This window comes from Penicillium diatomitis, assembly GCF_028827545.1.
Source record: "Penicillium diatomitis strain IBT 30728 chromosome Unknown utg000008l_segment0_segment0, whole genome shotgun sequence".
NCBI classification, from domain to species: Eukaryota; Fungi; Ascomycota; class Eurotiomycetes; order Eurotiales; family Aspergillaceae; genus Penicillium; species Penicillium diatomitis.
In genome coordinates, this window is record NW_026623180.1 from 92635 (window position 1) to 115517 (window position 22883).

General features: G+C 43.9%; 4 protein-coding genes across 4 annotated transcripts; 2 read left to right on the forward strand and 2 right to left on the reverse strand.

The window, feature by feature from the left end:
• Positions 1-383: 383 nt before the first annotated feature.
• Positions 384-1163, reverse strand: N7539_006126 (uncharacterized protein; the record flags this gene model as incomplete). The annotated part of the gene is made up of 1 exon (XM_056935728.1): positions 384-1163. One exon carries the CDS (start codon positions 1161-1163, stop codon positions 384-386), a length of 780 nt encoding a protein of 259 aa, XP_056788652.1.
• Positions 1164-2986: 1823 nt separating this feature from the next.
• Positions 2987-3884, forward strand: N7539_006127 (DNA replication protein PSF1; the record flags this gene model as incomplete). The annotated part of the gene is made up of 3 exons (XM_056935729.1): positions 2987-3076; positions 3189-3706; positions 3791-3884. The coding sequence occupies 3 exons, from the start codon at positions 2987-2989 to the stop codon at positions 3882-3884; spliced, it is 702 nt and encodes a 233-aa protein (XP_056788653.1).
• A 2116-nt stretch (positions 3885-6000) lies between these two features.
• On the forward strand, positions 6001-9650 carry N7539_006128 (sulfate transporter family protein; the record flags this gene model as incomplete). The annotated part of the gene is made up of 5 exons (XM_056935730.1): positions 6001-6244; positions 6424-7764; positions 7826-8259; positions 8331-9544; positions 9626-9650. The coding sequence occupies 5 exons, from the start codon at positions 6001-6003 to the stop codon at positions 9648-9650; spliced, it is 3258 nt and encodes a 1085-aa protein (XP_056788654.1).
• Positions 9651-20321: 10671 nt separating this feature from the next.
• N7539_006129 (GcvT family protein) lies at positions 20322-22883 on the reverse strand (the record flags this gene model as incomplete). The annotated part of the gene is made up of 1 exon (XM_056935731.1): positions 20322-22883. One exon carries the CDS (start codon positions 22881-22883, stop codon positions 20322-20324), a length of 2562 nt encoding a protein of 853 aa, XP_056788655.1.

The window sequence follows — 22883 nt, forward strand, 5'->3', positions numbered from 1 at the left end:
CTGAATCCGGGTCATGCTGTTGCAGCCCGATGATGTAGGTACGGTAGATTACACCTGATTCGCAAGTCTAAAAACTAGAAACATACAAGCGTGTGGATGAAATGGGTGGACCCCAACAGTGTACTTTGCATTCAGTTTCTGCTTGCTGCATGAGTGCGGGTCTTTGGTCAAGGGTTAAGGGTTCCGAAAATACGGTGTGATATAATGAGTCATTCTGTGCTCGAGACTCTCATTCACTTTGAAGGCAGGGCAACAATGGCGTGAAACATAAACATGAAGATGGTCAAGAGGGGTGGACAAATATACAGCGGCCACAAAACGACGGAAAAGCAAAGAGGATTTAGCAAGAATGATCGTCCACATCAAGTCATAAACAACATCAATCAGATAAAGACAGCGGCGATGCCAACCATCACGCCCGCCATCAAGTCGTACAAACTCGTAGATTGCGCCAATAGCGCACCATTCCCATTGGGCTCCGAAGTGGCACCGGTCGCCACACTGGCGCAGTAGTTTAATTGAAGGCCATGGCAGGCTTGTTGGCTGAGACTCGAGCAGATGGAAGTCGCCTGGGAGGTCGCAGTCACGGCCTCCACCGTCACACCAGCTCCGCCCACTCCGCCGACCGTCACTCCGTAGCGGCCCATGAGGTTCGCGGTGCATTGGGTATATTCGGACTGACAGAGCGAGTAGTACGAAGAGCAGACTGCGGAGTTGGGGAAGGTGGTCGGTACGTAGACAAAGGGATATGCCCCAGCAACAATAGATCCGGTGACGGCGGCGCCATGCGGGGCGGTCGTGCTGGATGTCGTCGTCGCGGTCGCGCCATGTGGGAACATGAAGCTGCTACCAGTCTGGGTGGCAGTCGAGGCGCCGGTCAAGGTTCCTGTGCAAACGGCGCCCGTGGGGCAGCAGGCTATGTTGTTGGCGGCATCGACCGAGCAGTTGGTGTCTGGTCTGCAACAAGCATTGGAATTCCCCTCACTAGTGCAAGGCGTATATCCCCACGGACAGTTGTTGCCTGCTCGCTTGAGTAGTTGAAGCACTTCAAAGGCACGCCGATTCGATTCGACCGTGTATGGTTCTGAGAATGCTGCTGTCTCGGTTGAGGTGACCGATGGGGCGAACAGAGCGCAGATTCCAATCCACCACGAGGCCCGCATTCTTGTCGACGCGGGAGGGAGAGAACGTATACAAGTCGGAGGTGGGAAGCCGGTGACTTGAGGATGCAAGGCAATATCCGAAGTTGGTTCGTCTTCAACTTTTCATGACCGAGCACTGTGAAAGTCCGATTCGAGAGCTGGACCGGTTGTCAACAGACTACTGAAAGCAGTTAGAATGCCGTCGGCGATGGTGCGTTGCAATAAGGCAGACATTGAGGAGAGGACGAAAAGAGGAGTAGGAGAGGAGCAAAGGCAGAACATACTCAGCAGAGAGGGAAAGATGCGGGGAGACAGAAACGAAGTGCTTGTCACTCTGAAAAAATGACGTTCGTGGGAAGGAGCGAAATCTTCTAGAAAGGCTGGACAAAGTAGCGTTGCTTGACGAGAGGCGTATCTCTGTCCTCACACTATGTCTCCTCCTTTGGGGGCTAGAGCCCACCTCCACCGGGAATCCCTGCCACGGCAACCGGTTCCACGATGCCCAACCTGCTAATCCCCCGCCACCTCAGCAGCCACGCTAAAGATTCGGGCAGAGCAGGACACAAAGTGATGAAGATAGGTGGATGGAACTGGATCATATCTTATTGGGACTTGATGAGGTACCAATACCTTCAACTTTCACCAAGACTGCCAGTACTTGCATATTGACGAGGTGTATCCGCCGACGCCTCCAATGAATCACGCCCGGCTCCATGTATTAGAATCGATAAAGGCGTGCGGGATCGCCAATCCAGTCAGCGGGTAGTCGGGTACTGAGTTGAAGCGTCCCGAGGGCTCTACTGTCTAGTTTATACGAGCAGATGAGTGATACACATATTTAAACAGTCTGGAGAAGAATATATACAACCTTGCTTTATTTCATGACATCATTGTACTGGAATGTTGAATGTACAACTGTACACTCTATAATTATATACACGCTACTAGGTATCTGGTACAGCCTGTGTCGAATCTGAGTGCTTAATCGTGCATATGGACATGGATGGAATTTTCTACCGTACCTACTTCGATATATTCCTAGGGAGTATGGAGTTGCTATTCTCTCGTAGTGTAGCAAAGATCTTCAGACACTAGTTCTTGTGTGATCGAAGTTACCTTATACCGTATACTTGACTGCAGGTGGAAACCGATAATATGTATGACATTCCATGTGGATTGCATGGATATATCAATACCTACGTGCCTCGTGTAGTCTCACTAAGTGTCAGATTACATGGTAGTCCTCCACGGAGATCGTCACCTAATGCCCACTGCCACCGGGATGCCATCAAAGACAATCGATGCCGCGGGCTGTACAGTGTACAATGTACAATGAAATGGTAAGTAACCCCCATCCATCCATCTCTGAGTAAACATCCGAAAAAGATCTGCAGGAACAAGACGTACCGTCCTTTAATGGGTTGTTCTTGGTAGACAGCACAGATGGGTTCTGTTTAGTTGAAGAACAGGTCAGCCCCATTAGATCATCCAAAGAGTAGGCACTATTGTAGGAAGCATCTATGGAGCCATCATGGATGGACCAGCTCGCACTTTGAGGTAGACAGATACAAGCCTTTCTAATTGTGGCTCTTACTGCGTGCATTGAACTGCCATTGCTAAGATATTGCCCAAACGTCCAATATTCTGGATGATCTCGCACACTCCCATTTTCAACTTTTTTCCACCATCCCCAGGTTCATCTACTTTATCCAGTCGCCCATAGCTTGATATTTGCACTTGATGCTTTATCGCAGACCAACTCAATCAGTGACTTATCCCGTCGATCCCGCCGACTGGAAGCCCGTGACGTACCCACCTGACTAAGGCGAATTGCTTGGCACGCGATGGACTATCCGCGGAGTCGCGTCCCTCGCTGGACCATCGACGACCCTGATCGTGTGGTGACTATGTACGGCGAGCTTGGCAATAAATTGGTATGTTTGCAGCGGGGTACAAATATGCGGCCTTGATAAATATCTATGGTCTTTCTCCCAAGTGATTAGCTTCAAACATCGATACCAATCAAGCTAATTTTTTTCGCAAAAGGTTCAACATGCGAAACGCACCCAAGCGCTCGCCCAGTTACCACCATATCAGACAGAGATTGTCCGCGCTGTGACCCGAGAAGTTCGAGATCTCGACCGCGATGTCGCTCGACTTCTAGACCCCTTTGAGGGCTCCTTCAATCCCTCGGCCGACCCTGCCACTGCCTGTTCACTCTTAGTCGATCATCTCTGCATGCGACGGAACAAGCGCTGCCTGATGGCGTACCACCGTGTACGCACAGAGAAGCTGGAAGAGCTTTGCTGGACGGGGGTGGATGTGTTGGAGCAGCAACAACCCAGCGATGGAAGCGAAGATCGGGGCGTGTCGCAGTCCGCGGGCGGACATAGCTCGCTTAGTCCCGAAGAAGAGGAGTACTTTCGACTATACAGTGATATGCTGGCTGCATACAAGGGCCAATGGACCGATGTGGATTTGACGGGGACATTGGAGCCACCAAAAGATCTGTTTATTGACGTCCGTGTTTTGAAGGATGCTGGGGAGATTCAGACGGAATATGGGTATGTCCTGTTGTCTTGTTTTCAAAAATCACTGTCAATCTCGGGTGTCTCTTTGTGGCTGCTAACGGTACGGTTGATGGACAGTGTAATCAATTTGACGAAAAACAGCCAGCTCTATGTCCGACAAGGCGATGTTGAGCGACTGATCGCACAGGGCTTCCTGGAGAGACTCAGTTAACAGGAGTGAATCCGCGGTTGATCACTTCTGTTTGAGGGGTCCTACCATCTCAGCCCCCGCCATGTCCGCTATGAAAGTCGATATGGTTGACACTGCCTTCATGTTCACTCTCTTCCTTTCTTCATGCCTACTACTGTTTTACTCTTTGATACCCAGCCATGGACCCGATGGCACAAAATGAAGGGCGATGTTTTTTTTGGTTCTTTTTTTTCTTCCCATTGTAGATCGATCTTTCACCATTGGGGTCCCCGAACTCGGCCAAGTTGACATGTCAAGGAAATTGGCGATTCATGGCTATATGAAGATTTGGTTTGGTACCTGACTCGGCCGAGCCAAAATTTCGTTGCTTTGCCTTCGCTTGAGTGATTCAATCAAATCAACGTTTGCCTGTATCGATGATCCTATCGGCCATCACCTCTGGGGATTTCGGACCGAACCAGTTGCTCTCAGGTGCGATCCACTTGCCGAGAGTCGGGCAGTTGCACTGTTTGTTCACTCGGTGGGACTCGACTCAATAATTGTTTGCAGCACTGCAGGTTTGTTTGCAGCACTGCAGGTTCGTATCACATAGAGTGTTCATGATCATGAACCGCTGATTCTCGTTGAGGAAATTCCTGACCATGCTTGTGTTCTGTCAAAAGTGTTGTGTAACAAGAACGCGTAGAACTAAGAAAAACCCTCAGCGCCCCTATCTGTGGCCAATTAGCCACTCAATGGACAGGCGAGAGCTCGGCCCAGAGCCGAGACGTGGCCAGCTGTGGCACCGGAGCAAGACGTGCATCGGCCAAGTGGAGATGATATGCAGCTCGTCCAGGGCCCAGAGCGCCGGTGCTGACAAGGAGCAGCGAGCTTGCAACCACCTGCATTATTCATGCTGCTTACAGGCTAGACCATGATGTTGGCCCTTCTTTAACGCCCTTCGCTTCACCCAAAGCCGACTAGCAGTATGTCCATCTGCTCGGCCAGACGATGGCACGCTCGAAGCGAAGCCGAGAGGCTGTGACGCTAGTCATCATGTCACCATCTTTCTTGCCACCTTGGTAGCAGACACACTCATTCTGCGTATGAGAGAATTACTGTCAGTGTCTGCTCTTCATCGGTAATGCAAAGTGCCCTTCGCACTGACTGCTCGGTTATTTTTGCAGTTGGAGTCTCCTCTTTTAACTGCGGGAGATAAGGTTCCGGGCGGAACAAGCAGAATTGACTCAATGCACAGTAAATAAATACAGTGTGAGGACCAGAAAGTCAAAGTAGTAGCTTAGTGGTAGGATGGAATCAATCACGCCATTAAGAAAATTGCGGATCGGGCACATCTCGTCAGCCGTGGTTAAAGATCCTTTCTGGTGTAGTGTCATAATGACCACAATTGCATTGTCCTAAAATATTCCTCGTTTGGAAACTAGCCAACTCTCGCTTCTGAATAGATCATTCACTGAACCCTCACTCAGAAGACCAGCACGAACCGCCGAGTTCTTAAAGTTCAGGACCCGGCCAGCCCGGTGGAGGCGATATCCGGCTATCGGTTCCTTCTCGAATCCTCATCATTTGGAGAGTGATACCAGATGCTGATCTTGACCGTTGTCACCAACCCGATTCTCATTCAGAACTTCTGCTCTCTCGACCCGTTCAAAGCTTGATCATATCATGGTCGCCCACTCTGCATGGATCTGAGTCTGTCTGTCGACTAAACCAGCGCCAACTGCACGACAAGTCCCGGTATTGTCGCTGGAACCCGAACCCACTCGGTGCCCACTTGGCGATAAGAGCCCCTCTCCCGGCCCTGATCCCCAGGCAAACCAGGTCCCCGTAGAGTTTCTGAACCGGATCATACTTATTCTTCCTCTTCCTGCTGCCTTGTCTGCACCATCTCTCCCCGCCTTCATCCGCGCGATTCATCTGGCACACGATTCCTCGTCCTCTTCCTTGCGGTCGTCGCTCCCGCCCTTCCCGTCTTCCGCACCCTCACCCGATGCATCAATCGACTCCTTGCGTCATCCGCCGTTTTGTCCAACGTCGCTGCATGCGCTAGTGGGCCGGAACCTTTCCGACCTTTTGCTGCCCGCTCGTCCACTCGTCCTCTCGAGTCCATTGCGCGATCGGTCGCGCAAATTTCCTCATGGGTGTGCTACAACCGCGAGGACGCCGCGACTCGCGCGCCTCAGCCCTTTCGCGCAGCTTGGGCTGGGATCGTGATCACGATCCCGATGCGTCGTCGATCGCGCCAGAAACTCTTGTAGAACGTGCCCATGCCAACTTGGGCAGTTCCACGGGAGCCGGCACGGAGGCTGGCAGCTATGGTGCCTCCAGTATGCGGACTCCCAGTCGCTCATTCTACCACCGCTCGTTCAACACCCCGACCGGTAAGTGTATATGCTCGCAAGAAAGCTCGGCCATGTCCAGGGTGTAGGAGATAGCGGAGTCGCACAAATTCGTGTCAGCGGTCCTGAGGATGAGCAACGAGCAAGATAGACCTCGGACAGCTGCGTCGGCTTAGGATTCGGATCAACTGACTGACCATTCCATTTTTCTATCCTCACAGACACAGCACACTATGCATCAAGCGGGCTGCGCGAAAAAACAGCCGAACTAGCGACGTACGGTTTGTCTCTCAATCGGAGGCAATCTCGGGGGAGAGCTAGCTTAGCACCCAGCTTGGATATCTTTCGCGGCCAACTCCAGCAATCGCCCTCAGCGTCCCGTGATGGTGTAGGAAGTTCTCTTTTGCCTGAGGAGGATGCAGATCTGGATTCACAGGCTGTGCTCCTGGACCCCTCCAGTGCCTCTGCATCATCCGCCTTGACACAAATGATTCAGCAGCCGGATAACGGCATGATGGATCACGCCGCACAACCGACAGAAGAAGCTCCCTTCTCACACTTGTCGACCATTGATGACGAGTCCGAGACCAGGGATACAGAGACAACTTCCTTGCTGTCAAAGGTTCGATCCAAGTCGCTGCATCAATATGGTACAACGGAGGATGTTGAGAGCCAAGAGCTACCAGTCCTACAGACACCCAACCCTCTACGCAAGGGAATCACATCCGTCAAAGAATGGTCAGTCACAATATCGAACCCTAAAGCATGGGATCGCCACGCGATCTGGAGGAACGGGGTCGTTCAGCCTGCCAGTCTGCTTCCCGCCGTGGTTCTCGGACTTCTTCTCAACATTCTCGATGCTCTCTCCTACGGAATGATTCTGTTTCCGCTCGGAGAACCACTTTTTGCACACCTAGGCGCAGACGGTATCTCAATGTTCTACGTGAGCACGATTATCTCCCAAGTAGTCTTCTCCAGTGGAGGCTCGATTTTCAAGGGAGGGATCGGCAGTGAAATGATTGAAGTTGTCCCGTTCTTTCACCAGATGGCCTTCACTATCATGGAACGGATCGGTAAGGACAACCCGCAGTCAGTCATTGCGACCACTATCCTTGCCTTCTCAATCAGCTCCGTGCTCACGGGTCTGGTCTTCTTTCTGATGGGTGCCTGCGGACTCGGATCGCTCATCGGATTCTTCCCCCGACACATCTTGATCGGCTGTATCGGTGGAGTTGGCTACTTTCTCCTGCAGACGGGCATGGAAGTCTCTGCACGGCTTCCGGGCTCTCTTGAATATAATTTCGGCACGCTACAGAAGCTCTTCCAGCTCGACACTTTCCCTCTTTGGATGATACCCCTTGTCCTTGCCATTGCACTCCTTGTTTTAAAGCGTTTCGTTCGATCTAATTTCCTTGTCGGGGCCTACTTTATTGGCGTGGCCGTAATTTTCTATATCGTGATTCTCAGCGCGCGGATCTCCATGGCGACTTTGCATCACAAAGGATGGGTGTTTGACGCGCCCTCCTCCAATCACCCGTGGTATCACTTTTATACCCTTTATGGTGAGTTCTTCTCCAGATCAGACCAACTCTCTTGGCTCGAGACGCTGACGATGGTGTCCAGACTTCTCTGCAGTGGATTGGGTGGCTCTCGCAGACACAATTCCGGCCATGTTTGCACTGACCTTCTTCGGAGTCCTACACGTGCCCATCAATGTCCCTGCACTCGGAATCTCAACCGGGGAGGATAATCTCAATGTGAATCGAGAGCTGATGGCGCACGGTGTCACCAATGCTCTGTCCGGTTTCGCAGGTAGCATACAGAACTACCTGGTGTACACAAATAGCCTATTGTTCATTGCCAGCGGTGGGGACTCGCGCCTGGCAGGTCTGATGTTGGCTGCTGCCACTGCTGGAATCATGTTTATTGGCCCGGTCATCATTGGGTACATTCCAGTGATGGTTGTTGGGGCTTTGATCTTCCTACTCGGCATTGAACTCTTGCAAGAAGCCCTTATTGACACTTGGGGCAAACTCACGAAATTGGAGTACCTGACGGTATGTGCATACTAATCAATGCTTTGGAGAAGTTCTCGCATATGTGGTGCAGAGAGGCTGACTATAAGAAGGTTGTAATCATCGTCGTCACCATGGGTGCAGTGGACTTTGTGATGGGTATCCTTGTTGGTATAATCCTGGCTTGCGTGAACTTTGTTGTACAGACATCTCGCAAGTCAGCCATTCGCGCGACCTTCTCTGGGGAGATTGCCGGATCTACGGTCCGTCGCCCACCCATTCAGCAGCAGTTCCTTCGCGAAGCTGGGCGGCAAACTTTGATCTTGAAGCTAGGAGGCTACCTCTTCTTTGGCACCATTGTGAACGTTGAGAACACGATGCGCGGGCTGATTGAAGAAGAGGCCTTCTCGCAGCAGCCGATCCGCTTCGTGATTCTGGATTTCTCACGTGTCTACGGTCTCGATTTCTCGGCGGCCGAGGCGTTTACCCGAATAAATCGGGTGCTTTTGAAACGGAATGTTCAAACCACCATCTCCGGTCTGAACGTTGAAGGCGAGGTCGGCAAGTCTCTCCAGAATGTCGGTCTTTTTGAGCCTGGGTGCGGCGTACCGATCTTTGAAGACCTCAACTCGGCTCTTGAGTTCTGCGAGAATGAGTATTTGAAGATCTTCTACGATCACCAAGAGGCGTTTGCTCGCACTCCCTTAGGCACAGCGACCCCAGACACTGTCATCGAATACGAACCTCAAGCACCACTTCCTGTGCCCCAGATTGCGAATGCAAGCCTCGCAGACGGGGTAGTAAGTTCGCCGCGTGGTCAATATCTTCAGCGTGTGGCGACTAGCACGCTCCGTGACCACGAGCATCAAACTGCCTTGATGGCTGCACCTGTCTGGTCGTCAATGCGCCAGCCCCTACCACTTCTCCTTCAAACCTTCCAGGGTCTCTCAACTCAAAATGAAGACTTCTGGTTCCCTGCTTGCGCATACTTTATTCGCCAGTCCTACCCCGCAGAAGCAGTCTTGTACCACGAAGGCGACGTCCCCCGCGCCTTCTATCTCCTTGAATCGGGCATGCTCCGTGCCGAGTATAATTTGCCGCAGGGTCGGTACTTTGAGCTCATCGTCGCTGGTCGACCATGTGGTGAACTGCCTTTCTTCAGCAATACGCGACGTACCGCCACTGTCAAGGCTGAGCACGATTGCGTGGCATGGTGTCTGAGTGACGAGCGATGGAAGGCACTGCAGGACGAAGAGCCGCGGATCGCGAGAGAATTGCTCACTGTGAGCTTGAAATTGACCACGGAGAGGATGGACAGTATTACTTCGTGAGTATTCCTCCATTGTCCACCATTCACTGCTCCCAATCGAACACAAAACCTGAATGCATGCTAACGCTCCCCGCACAGATATGTATTGACGATGGCGGCTTGATTGTGGTCTTGGATTTTTGTTGCCTACCGTGGAGGAGAGCGATGGTTTGAGTGAATGATCTTTGGTTTCTTACTTCCGTACTTCTTGTGCATCACTTGATTCGTCCTCAAAACTAGTGGAGTGGGAAAAAAAAGTCAGGCTAGTCTACCATGTATCTAGGAAAAGTTGACAAAATGCCGTTGAAAAGTCTACTTTTTGCTCTGAACGGGTGCTGATTAGTCCGGACCTACGGGTAGACCCACCCGTTTTACCACCTCAATTTTGGAATTCCTCTCATAACTTTCTTGACCGCTTACGGCTATTCTGCCATTTCACCCTATCAATTCGCTTTCCTCTCATCCTTCCCTCAATATATATTTCTAATATACGGCTAGCCTCTATTTTTCCTCGTAACTAACCTTTCGCTAATCTTCTTCTAAGTAATAGTTCTCGATCGCCTAATACGGTTTCTCTCGGGGATCTTACGGTTATTTATCTACCTTAAGGCCTTCTATATAGGCCGCGCTTTTATTATAATATCTTCGAGTTTTTAGATATATTTTAATTATAGTTTACGTTTATCTTTATACTTCTACTATCTTCTATAGTATAATTAGTATTAACTTTCGTTAATATATTAATAGGTCTATTAATACTTACTATATACTTCCGTAAATTAAGGCTAGACGTCGAAATCCCTCTTCGTTAGATTATAACTAAGCGATATTACTTCGTCTTCGAGTCTCCCGAGATCCTCTGCTAATTCCTAAATATAGTCCTTAATATCCTTAATATCTCGGTAGGTATCGCGGGATATATATATTCGTTCGCTATATCCCTTTAGATATATCCTAGTATATATAGTTTTCGTTTTGACCTTCTCGAGTAGTAAAGATATATACTATAACGTCTCGAAGGTATCTTTAAGGCCGACCTTTACTTACTCGGAGTCGTAATCTTACTCGGGGTCGTAGTCTATAGTTATAGTAAAGTAGTTAAGCTATATACGATCGGAATATAAAGTAGTTAAGCTATATACGATTAGAATATATAGAATATAGTTTAAAGAGAATAGACGATATCCTAGGGGATAGTAAAGAAGTAGGTTATAACCGTCCCTTCTATAGGGAATTACTCCCTCTTATACTATCTTCTCTCTCTAATACTAAACTACTCTTAGTTAACGTATATAATATTTACTATATAGCTCTTTCTTATAAATATTATATAGTTATATATATTAATCTCTATTTATTATCTCTATATTTCTTAATAGTATTCTCTATATCTTTCCCTTTCTCTTTCGCGCGCCTCTTTCTTTACGTAAGTTTCTTTTTATTATTAGGCTCGATTCGGTATTATATAATTTAAATCGATATCTTCTAGTATATCTCTTAGAACCTTTACTATATACTAGTATAGTCGCTATCGCCTTCCTTTCTACTCCGTAGTTCTTTCTACTACTAGAGTAGTATCGTAGTTAGATTACTTAGTATCTATCCTACTATTACTATTATTCCTATAAGGAATACTAGCTTAACTATATACTTACCGTCTTATATATACTACGCCTTTAGGAGTAGTACTCGTATTTTTTCCGACGCCCTCCTATCGTAAAGGTATATAGAGGTATTTCTATATTACCTATTTCGATATAGCTCTTCTATCGTATAAAGTATTAGATATAAATTTATATAGTTATATCGGTATCCTCTATAGATAGCGTTCGCTATATTTATATCGATAACTAGCCTAATAGCGTAGGCGATAGTAATAGCCGTAAGGAGTATACGCTAAATATTAGGCTCTCCGTTTAAGGAAGCGATAGATTCTCCCCTTAGATAATTATATTTAGAAGCTCCTCTGTTATTAATATCTGATTTCGGGTAAGCTTAATATAATTCTATATAAGTCGGACTACTCTTTCGTAGGACGTCTTAGCTTAATAATCTATCGTCGTTAGTAACTCGGTAGTAGTATATTATAGAGAAGTTCCGACTATATTAATTCCTATAGATTACTCTACTTTATTTCTCCGTTTCCGTCTAGCAGAACCTTTTCTCCGATTTCTGCTATATCGGTTCTTCTACCGGTCCTTCTTCCTATTCTATCTTAGCCTATTCGTCTATAACTATAGTCTATAGGCCGCTATAGTTCTATACCCGTAGCCTATATCTCGACTTTTTATTAGTTATTATAATTATTAAAATACGGTATTATATATTCTTTTTTAATAAGTATACTTAATAAGTCTTTTATTATATTATATATTAATACCTTCTTTATATCTCTCTATATTATCTATATTTTTTATTATATAGTCTTCTACTACCTAATATACCTTAATTATTATACTATATCCGTTATAGGACCTTAGTTCCTCTATCGAAAACTATACTAAAGTATCCTCTATATAGACTTACTATTTCTTGAGGTAAGCCTAAGTTTTTAGGTTTATACCGGTTTTACTAGTAATATATAAAGTCTTTACTAGTAAGTAAGAGAGTAGTAAAGTATCTAGGTACTATTTATATACCTAATAAAATATCCTTACTTTTACCTACTCCTCCGGCTACTTAGGTCTCTAAGGCCGCTATTAGTCCTCTATAGGGCCGATCCCCTTCTTATTCTTTCTACTATCGTTATAATAGTACTATTCTATTAGTATACTTACGCCCTTCTATACCTATCCGTTATACTTTATATATAGTAGCCGTTAATTCTGGTACTTTAATATTTATTAGTATAAGTACCCTACTATTTTATAATAATATCAGATTAATTAATTCCTCTCCTTCTAGATAGCTTTCGCTTCTATTAGTCCTATAATTACTACTTTACGGTATCTACTTATATTATCCGTTACGTTTCGTATATTCAGTCTACTACTCCTACTATATCTCGTACTAATATTATACCTATTCCTTTAATTAAAGATACTATCCTATTATCTAATATAGCCTCTCTATCCCTTAATCCCTATCCTATTACGAGTTTACTTATATAGATATCTACTATTTCGCTAGAGCCCTCGCTAACTCCTCCCCCTATACTTAATCTTCTATAATCCCCTATTATAGCTACTATTACTTAGCTAGCGACGAAGGTATACTTAGCCTATAGTAAGCGTAGGAGGTCGTCGGCGTTAGGTAACTTTTATCGTCTATACCGCGAAGTATAACGCTAGACTAGCCCTTCCTATCTACTAGTTCCGCTAGTATCGAGATCTTTAACCGTACGTCTTAAACCCCTTAATCTTAGCTATATAGATAAGTCGTGTTCCTACTATAGTACTCTATTCTAGGAGGCTAAGTTAATATAGGTAAGTAATCGCTAACCTACCTAGTAGAAATATTATAAGAAGGGCGATATTCTATCTTATCCGATTTATAAACCTCCGACCTTACTAGCCTATTAGCTTAGCTCTAATATAGACTAGGTAAAGCTCTTCTGTAAATAGATTTATATATTAAATAGTACTCTCGCCTATACCTCTATTAGAGATTAGCCGGATCCGCGCTTATACTCCTACGAGTATCTCTATATCTTCTAGTTACTCGGAAGTATCTACTATATAATTAGTCCTATAGATAGCTCGGCTTCTTCCTATATCTAGTTATACTTCCTTAACGCTATTACTATAAACGCCCTTCGATTAGAGAGCTAGCCTTTACTAAAGGCCTATCTAAATATTCTTATAAGGCTAGATACCCTTTTACGCGATATTAATCTATACTATATATAGTTCGTGTAGACCTAGGAGATTCTTAACTCCTAGGACGCCTCTACGCTATTAAGTAAACTCCGTCTAATCCCTTAGGTAAGTTAATTTCTCTACTATATTAGATATTTATTAATATATTATAGTTATCTTTAGTAGAGAATTATCCTACTAGGAAGATCTACTCTTTACCTATACCGGATAAGTAGGTTACTACGTTTATTCTATATAAGTATAAGAAGACTAGATATCGAGATATTTAGATCTATCTTCGCTATATACTAATATATATCTTAGCTTATACCTAGATACTAAATAAGCTAAACCTATACTTAGCGTCTATAGATAATTCCCTTCCTTCTAAGGTTAATTATAGGCTATCTATAGATAACCGTTCTCTTCTTAATACGCCGGATAATACTAATAGATCTAATCCTTACGCTAAAGAGTATTCTACTATTCGCGATAACCACCCTCGCTATCTATTATATATCTATCTAGAGTATATCCTATACCTTCCTCTAGCTTACCCTCTATTCTATCCTACTAGTAGGGAGGGTTATTATCGGAATATAAAGCTTAGAGGTACTATACTTAGCGGTACTCTGCGTCGGCGCGATAATATTACGCCTTTAATATACTATCGATAGCTACTCTATACTCGCCCTTCGGATATAGACTTTAATACCCTCTATCGAGGCGGCCTACTATTCTAATAGTAGGTTATCGATATATAGCTAACTAACGAGTCCTATAAAATAGAATACTATCGCTTTAACTAGAAGAAGATCTGTACTAATCTCTACTCTAACCTTCTTTAGACTATAGCTAAAGGTATAAGCCCGGATTAAATAGGCCGAAGATTTATCCTACCTACTAATATTAAGAGAAGCCCTCGGTATATATAATAACGTTACCTTAACTCTATAGCGATTATAAGGGTACTAGGTAATCTAGACCTTTTTCCTACTTTTACCTATAATCCTTACTAGAAAGAGATTACTAACAAACTTCTACGAGATTGCTATAGTATACTAATCTAGTCCTAGAAGGATAGACCTAACCTTATTACGCGTATTTTCCGTATAAAGCTTAAGGCTTTTATAGATAAAATTACCGGTCTTAATAGTATACTAGGCCCTACTATCGTATTTATATATATTATTGAGTACTAAAAGTATAGTATACTATATATATATATCTTAATCTAGCTAAAGAAGGAGTATAGGCTCGATATACCTAGTCGTATTAATAATCTTATATCTATAGAATTACCTAATCTATTACTTCTAGGTACTAATACAGAGGATAACCGTAAGCTACTAGATATTATAAAGACTAACCTTATATATAAACCGTGCGGCGAGTTTAATCTAAATACTCTATATATAGTACAGAAGGATCTTCGAAAGGTCTACTCGCGTGATTTCCCTAAGAAGTTCTCTGACGATATAATTATTACTAATAGTTATCCTCTTTACCGCTATCGTAATATTATTCGCTTTAATATCCCCTATCCTTCCCGTAAGAGTAAGCTTTTATCTATCGGGAATAAGTAGATTATACCTTATAACCTATACCTTATATTAAAGTACGAAGTATATATTAATATTAAGATTACTATAATCCTAGGCTCTATAAAGTACCTCTATAAGTATCTCTAGAAGGATTCGGATTATACAACTACCGAATTTAAGGCCGATAAGATTAAGTAATATCTTAACGGGCGCTATATTAGTTCCGCGGAGGCCTATTAGCGACTATTCGAATTTCTAACTAGTAATTAGGCTCTATATATTACTATATTAGTTATATATCTTCTAAATAAGGTATATTTAATCGTTTCTATGATTTTTTTTTCTCTTAACTAATACTCGATATATAGTAAAATATCCTTTACGATCTCTCCCTTATGACTACTTAACTAGAGGAATCTCTGCGAACTTCTTATTCTTTAATACTTACCTAGTTCTTTATCTACTATAAGAGCTATAATATATATCCTAATTTAATATACTAAGATACTCTACGAAAGTTAGTTTAGGCCTATAGGAAGTAGTAAGAACGAAAAACTACTATAGACCGAATTAGTCGTCTTTACTTAATTAGTCCTTTATAGGGCGAGATCTTCTATCTTTATATCCTACTTATAATCATAAAGGGTCTAACTTTATATAATAATATTTACTCTATACCTTTACTTTAAGGCGATATCCTCCCGCTAGAGTCTTAATACGACTATCTTATTACCCGGTTAGAAGATACCCCTAATAGGCCTCTCGAAGTCCGGTATATTATCTATAAGATATTTCGAGAGGCCTATTACGCGCGTTATCTATTCCGTAATCGTAAGAGTAAATAGTAGCTCTGTTTCTAGGAGACTATTATCTTATAGGTAGGCTATTATCTACGTAAGATATTCGTGGCCCTATTACTTATAGGAGAACTTAGTAACGGTAGAGCTCTATAGACTAAGTTCGGTAATAAAATTTATAATAATCTCCCTAACTATATTCGCTCTCTCTAGCTTAAATATCCTATCGATTTATAAGTACTATATCTCGACTATAATCTATAGTTAATTAATAAGGACTTAGTTACTTTAGATAAGTCTCTTACTAATTATAAGCTTCCTCTATTTAAATATTAATAGGCGTCTTCTAAAAATAATCCTCTGCTTACTTCTAAGCGATATAATAAAGACTCCTAGCTTACTCTTACTAATAGGCTTAGCGCCTTCCTAAATAATAACTAGCGATCCTTCTATAATCTTTTCTTTACTCGCCTCGAAAGCTATCCGTATAATTACTACTTCTTCCTTAACGGTACTAGCGGTATAGGTAAGACCTTCCTATATTATACTATTATAGTAAGACTTCGAAGTTAGGATAAGATTATAATATATATAGCCTTAACTAGGATCGCTATATTATTACTTCTAGGTAGCCGGACTACTTATAAGCGCTTCTATCTTCCTCTAAGCCTACTTAAGGATAATTAGGGCTTTATAAAGCTAAACTTATAAGCTACTACTCTTTTTAATTAGGCCGCGCTAATTATCTAGGATAAAATAATAATAACGAATCGGATACTATTTAATATTATTAATCGGAACCTATAATTCCTACGAGAAGGGAAGCCTAGCGGGAATTAGTCCTTTAGGGGGATTCCTACTATCCTTAGTAGCGATTTTTAATAGTATCTTCCTATTATACTATATAGTAGTCGGGCGGATATTATCTCTACGAGTCTATAGTATTCAGAGGTATAGCCTATATTAGAGACGTTTATCCTATATCGGAATATATATCTAGATATAGCGACTAGGTCCGGGAAGGAGCTTATATCTTAGCTATATATTATATCTTACTACGAGGAGTATTTTAGTTCTATTCCCTTACTACGGTATATATAGCGATCCTCTAGTCTATCCTACTTTCTCGAGCGTATTTATCTAATATCGGGACTTCTAGCCTCGATCTCTAATCTAACCTTCTTCTCTAGCCGTATAATCCTCTCTCCGCGAAATAAGTAGGTTTATAAATTAAATAATATCTTACTCGATTAATTCCCGGGATAGGCCTCGACTCTTTTTATATATAATACTATATTACCTATAGATAGCGATATTATCGCCTAAACTACTAAGCTTACACCCGAGTTTCTTAACTCGATTAATACTAGTAGTCTACCTCTTATATATCTATATATTAAGGTTAGTACTCTAATAATAATTCTTCGTAATATCTATCTTACGGAAGACCTCTATAACGGTACTTATAGTACTATTATAGCTTTTAATAAGAGCTATATTAAGGTTCGTCTTACGGATAAGAAATAGGCTAATAATCCTATTCGCCTTATTTTCTCCTACTCGCTTACCTCTAAGATAGACTTATCCTTTGAGTTATATCGCTACTAGTTTCCTATCCGCCTTATCTTCGCTATAACTATTAATAAGTCCTAGGGTTAGTCTCTGGATTATATTAGTATTAATTTATAGGGCTAGGTCTTCTTATATAGATAGTTATATATAGCTTTTTCCCGTACGATAAATACTAATAATATATATATCCTACTATCCGATAATAATATCGACTCTAAAGTTAATAATATTATCTATCTAGAGGTTCTATAAGCCTTTCCTTTACCGGTTACTCCTCTATACCTACTAATCTCGGATAGCTAAAGCTCCGAATTAGACTCTGGCTCCGATTCGGAGGATAAAATTTACTTTACTTAGCCTACTATATCCGATACTCCTCTAGTTAGTATATCTATATTTTAGTCTACCTTAGCTATATCCTACTACTAAGATTACCTATACTTTCCGCTCCTTCTCTACGTCGTTCTAGATTCCGCCTATAACCCGCTAATAATAGTTATTACTTACTCCTCTCCTTCGGCCGTAGCCTATATACTAATAATTACTTACTAGTCCCGTTAAATTACGGCCTACTACGTAAATTACTACTAACTTAGGAGTCTCGGCCGCGGCCTATATACTAATAATTACTTACTAGTCCTATTAAATTATAGCCTACTACGTAAATTACTACTAACTTAGGAGTCTCGGCCGCGGCCTATATACTAATAATTACTTACTAGTCCTATTAAATTACGGCCTACTACGCGAATTACTACTAACTTAGGGGTCTCGGCCGCGGCCTATATACTAATAATTACTTACTAGTCCTATTAAATTACGGTCTACTACGCGAATTACTACTAACTTAGGGGTCTTAGCCGCGGCCTATATACTAATAATTACTTACTAGTCCTATTAAATTACGGTCTACTACGCGAATTACTACTAACTTAGGGGTCTCGGCTATAGCCTATATACCGTCTGCTATATATATATTTATATCTACTCCGGATAAGTAGCTTCGTACCTAAGTCTAGCTCTATTCTAGCGAAAATACTTCCTAATTCTTACTAGGTTCGGCCCCTATTCGATATTTACTATAAATCTCTTCTACTTCTTCGGAAATATTATATACTAAGGATATTAAACTATCTTACTATTCTATACTTTGTCTAATTCCTTAAATACTTACTATCTATCTTATATTATACTCGGACTTTACAGAACCTCTTCCTACTTTCTGTTTCTCTACTTTTATCTCCTCTTAATATATCTTTAACTCTAGATAACGCTTTATACTATAACTTTACTACTATTATCTAGCTTAAGCTAGTAACTTAGATAGAGAATATATAGTCGAAGAAGTATATTACTTTTACTACCTTTATAGACGCTAAAACTATTACCTAATAATATCTTTAGGGCTTAGCTATCCCGGATAAGAATATTATTATAATTAATTATTATAATTATTATAATATTATATTTAATAGCGGCTAGGCTATTATTATCCTAGGTAATTTAGTTCCCTTTAATATAAATATTTCTAATAAAGTTCTCCCCCGTCTTTAGATTAAGGCCTACTAGATTAGCCTAATTCTAGGCGATCCTACTACTAATTCCTACCTCGATAACGTTCCTATTACCTAGGTACCCTAGCTCTCTATTATCGGTACTATAGTATCTAATTTTAAAGATCTTTCGGGCGTTCGTCTTTATATTATCCGCTATTCTACGTATTAGACCGCTCTCCGTGATTAGGGTAAGACTACCTATACGAGTATTTACTATATATACGAGTTATTCGGCTTACGGTAGGACCGTTTTCTAGACCCTATCGTCGGACGTCTAATAATAGTTACTAGCTAGATATAGGGGTTCTACCTTTACGATAGTAAGCTTCGAGTTTATCTATCGGTTAAGGATAACGAGTTCCTTAATTAACCCTCCGCGGTTACTACCTAAGATAGTACTACTACTCCTAAGACTATCTGTCCCCGAAAGCGCCTTTATATACTAGGTACTATTCTACCGTCTTCTCCCTCTATTAGTTATATTATCCGTATAGATACCGCTACTATCTCTTCTACGCTAAAGCTCTCTAAGGATACGCCCTCGAAGGATACGCCCTCGAAGGGTACTAATATTACTCTAAAGACTACTCCTACTAAGATTATTAGTATATATAGTTTATCTACTCGGGATTTTTACTTTTTATATATACTAATTTTATATAGTCTAGCTAATATCGCGTCTGATCCGGTTCCCTCTATAGAAGATATAGATATCGGTAAGTAGATACTATCTCCTTTACTAAAGTCTTCGCGAAGTTATAAGAATTATAATAAATATAACGCCTATAATAAGAGGAAGAAGGCAAGAAAGCCTAAGAATATTTCTACTACTAGTATTCGCTAGAGTTCGCCGGATTAGCCTTAGGATCTAGCTAATACGGATACCGCTTTAGATAAGTAATTATTAATTCTTACCTTTTTAAGGCCCGAGTACAGATAGTATCTAGCTCCGTCGTAGTCGCTCGGCTCGGTCTTAGTAGAGTGTATTTCCCTTTTTTTTTTAATATACCCCTCTGATAACTAGATAGTAATATCATCTAGCTTTCTGTTATGGTCTAAAGAATGTGTATTAAACAATCCCAGTCCTTTTTTCTTCTTATCATTGACATTAGCTTCAGGATAACCGTGAGGTTATCTGGCACTGGCAAGGAGTGTACACCGTCGCGCGGAGCGCGACGCTAGACTACTTGTATATATGTATACTCGAAACATGTCGCATTTGCAACCAAGCAATTATCTGTCTCCCCTACCATACGAAAGTTTACGTATTCTCTTTCTCTACACTTGTTGTGGATTTGCAGAAATTGGTAAACTTGTCCAGTATGTAAGAAGCCATGTAAATCATTTCAAAAGAGAAAAAAGAGGTCATTCATCATCTTGATCGCCACAAGGAACGGCAAGAAATCACACGCCAAAACATCAAGAAAGTGCTTGCATAGGCAAAATTCGTCACTCGTCAAGACCACACAAGCAAGCCTGCGGCCATGCGGCATGAGTCTCCGATTAATATATCTATCGGAGAAAGCAAGTCAAAGACGAGCCTTCACAGAAGCGCCAACATCCGAATCGTTCGACAACCCATCGGCCATCATCCGCTCATTATCAGGATCATATAACGGATCGGCGGCTACGGTTGCCCGGGTGCGTTTTCCGAAGTACTCGATCTCGACCTTGGTCCCTTCGCCCAAAGCACCGGGGAGCCAAGCATAGGCCACAGGTTTACCAACAGTGAACCCAAACGCCGCACTTGTCACGTACCCGACGGCCTTGTTCTTGTGGAAGACGGGCTCTTTGCCGAGAATCATGGATCGGCCATCGTCCACGGTCAGACAGCGCAGACGTCGGGTTGGCATTCGCTTGGAGGAGGGCGAGAGACGGTCGAGTGATGCTTTGCCCACGTAGTCTTCCCATTTGCTTGCGCGGATGGCGCCTGCAATACCTGCTTCGAAGGGAGTGTGTTCGGTGGTCATGTCGGTGCCGTAGGTGCGGTAGCCTTTCTCCAGACGGAGGGCGTTGAATGCGGCTCGGCCGGCGGGGACGAGGCCGTGGATCTTGCCCGCTTGGAAGATGATGTCCCATAGTCGTTGGCCGTACTCGGCGCTTGTTTGAAGTTCCCAGCCTAATTCACCGACGTAGGATTTGCGGAAAGCGGTGACCGGGATGCCGCTGATGATGCAGCGTTTCACGCCAAAGTATGGGAGGGCCTTGTTGGAGAAGTCCTCCGTCGTGGTTTCGGAGATGACGTCCCGTGCGCGAGGCCCCCAGAGTCCAATGCAGCATGTGCTTCCTGTGATTTCTCGGACTTGGACATACTTCCCCGGTGAACGTGCACTTTGGTGGCGAGCCTCACGAGAGAGGTAGGCCAAGTCTGTGGCTGAATTGGCGCCAATCTGGAAGAGACTGTCTTCGAGTCGGGAGACAAAGAAGTCGCCACGGACTCCGCCGTGGTCGTTCAGAAAGAGAGCGTAGGTGATAGTTCCCGGTTTGGTATTGATATCGGCCGTGCTGAGGCGCTGTAGAAGATCCAGGGCTCCCGGTCCTGATATTTCGAATCGATGGAAGGAGGTCATGTCGAACATGGCCACGGCATTGCGCGTTTTCCATGCCTCGACCGCCGCGATCGGAGAGTAGAACTTGTTTGACCAGGGATCTCTCTCTACTGGTTTCCATTGGGGAGGAAGATATTTCAACAGGTCTCGGTTCGATTCGTACCAGAATGGGCGCTCCCATCCTCCTAGTTCGAGGAAGTAGGCGCCTAGCTCTTCCTCCCGCGCATAGAAAGGGCTGGTGCGCAGCTGGCGTGGAGAAAGTCTGGGTTGAGAGGGATGCAGGATATCGTAAATTTCGACGAAATTTTGAGAGGAGGTCTCCTCAATGTACTCTTGACTCAACTGCACTTCTTCAAATCGGGACAATTCACATTCAGACATGTCGATCTGCGAGCGACCCGTCGTAAGAGTCTCGGCAACAGCGCGAGCAACACCCGCAGAATGTGTCACCCAAACCGCCTCAGCGACCCAGAAGCCGTCCAAATTGGGAGCTTGCCCAAAGATGGGTCCTCCATCCGGGGTGAATGAGAAGACGCCATTGAACCCGTCCGCAATCTGAGTTTCTCGTAGCATGGGCAACAGTCGCTGTGTTTCTTTCCACGCAGGCGCGAAGTCCTCCTCTGTAAATTCGAGACGAGATGGCATATTCTTCTCATCAACTTCCTTTGAAGTAAGACCGAGAGACGACGCCTTCACGGGCATGGGCCGATGGCCATAGTATCCAATCCCATACTGGTCGCCATGCTCACGGTAATACAAGTCTTGGTCTTGGTGTCGTAGAATGGGCAGCTCGGCATTCTTTCCGTTAATTTGCTTGTTGAGCTCCCTGCCGACCAGCCCCGGCACCGCCGTAGTTTTTGCATACTGATGGGCAAGCGGCAGGAGAGGAATCGACAAGCCAACCATAGCACCGAGTTCTACGCCCCAGAAGCCCGCGCAGGAGACAACAATATCCGCAGCGACAACCCCGTTTGGGACATTCACTCCGGTCACTCGCCCGTTGCTTCTCTCGATTCCCGTCACTGGGGTCATTTCAAGATATTTGACTCCCGCCGCGCGCGTTCGCTCGATGAGGAGCTGTGTCGCCCGGGCAGCAAGTGCTAAGCCGTCGCTGGGGATGTGGAAACCTCCCAGCACGACATCTCTGTTGAGATGCGGGTATAATTCGAGACATCTCTCTGCACTCACGAGATAGGCCTCAATCCCCCAAGAGGAGGCATAGCCATGTTTGCGCTTCAGATCCTGTAGTCGCTCCGGCGTTGTTGCAACTTCGAGTCCACCTGTTTGATTGAAGCAATTCTGCCCGTCCTTCTCAAGTGATTGGAGCTTTTCGACTGTGTATCGGGCCAGACTTGTCATGGTTTTGGAAGGGGTGGTCTGGAACACGAGACCCGGGGCATGAGATGTTGACCCCCCGGGCATGTATAGTGGGCCTTGTTCGACAACAGTGATATCCGACCAGCCTCGCGAGACCAACTCATCTGCGAGGTTGGTGCCCACGATGCCGGCCCCGATGATGACGACGCGTTGTGTGTTTGACAT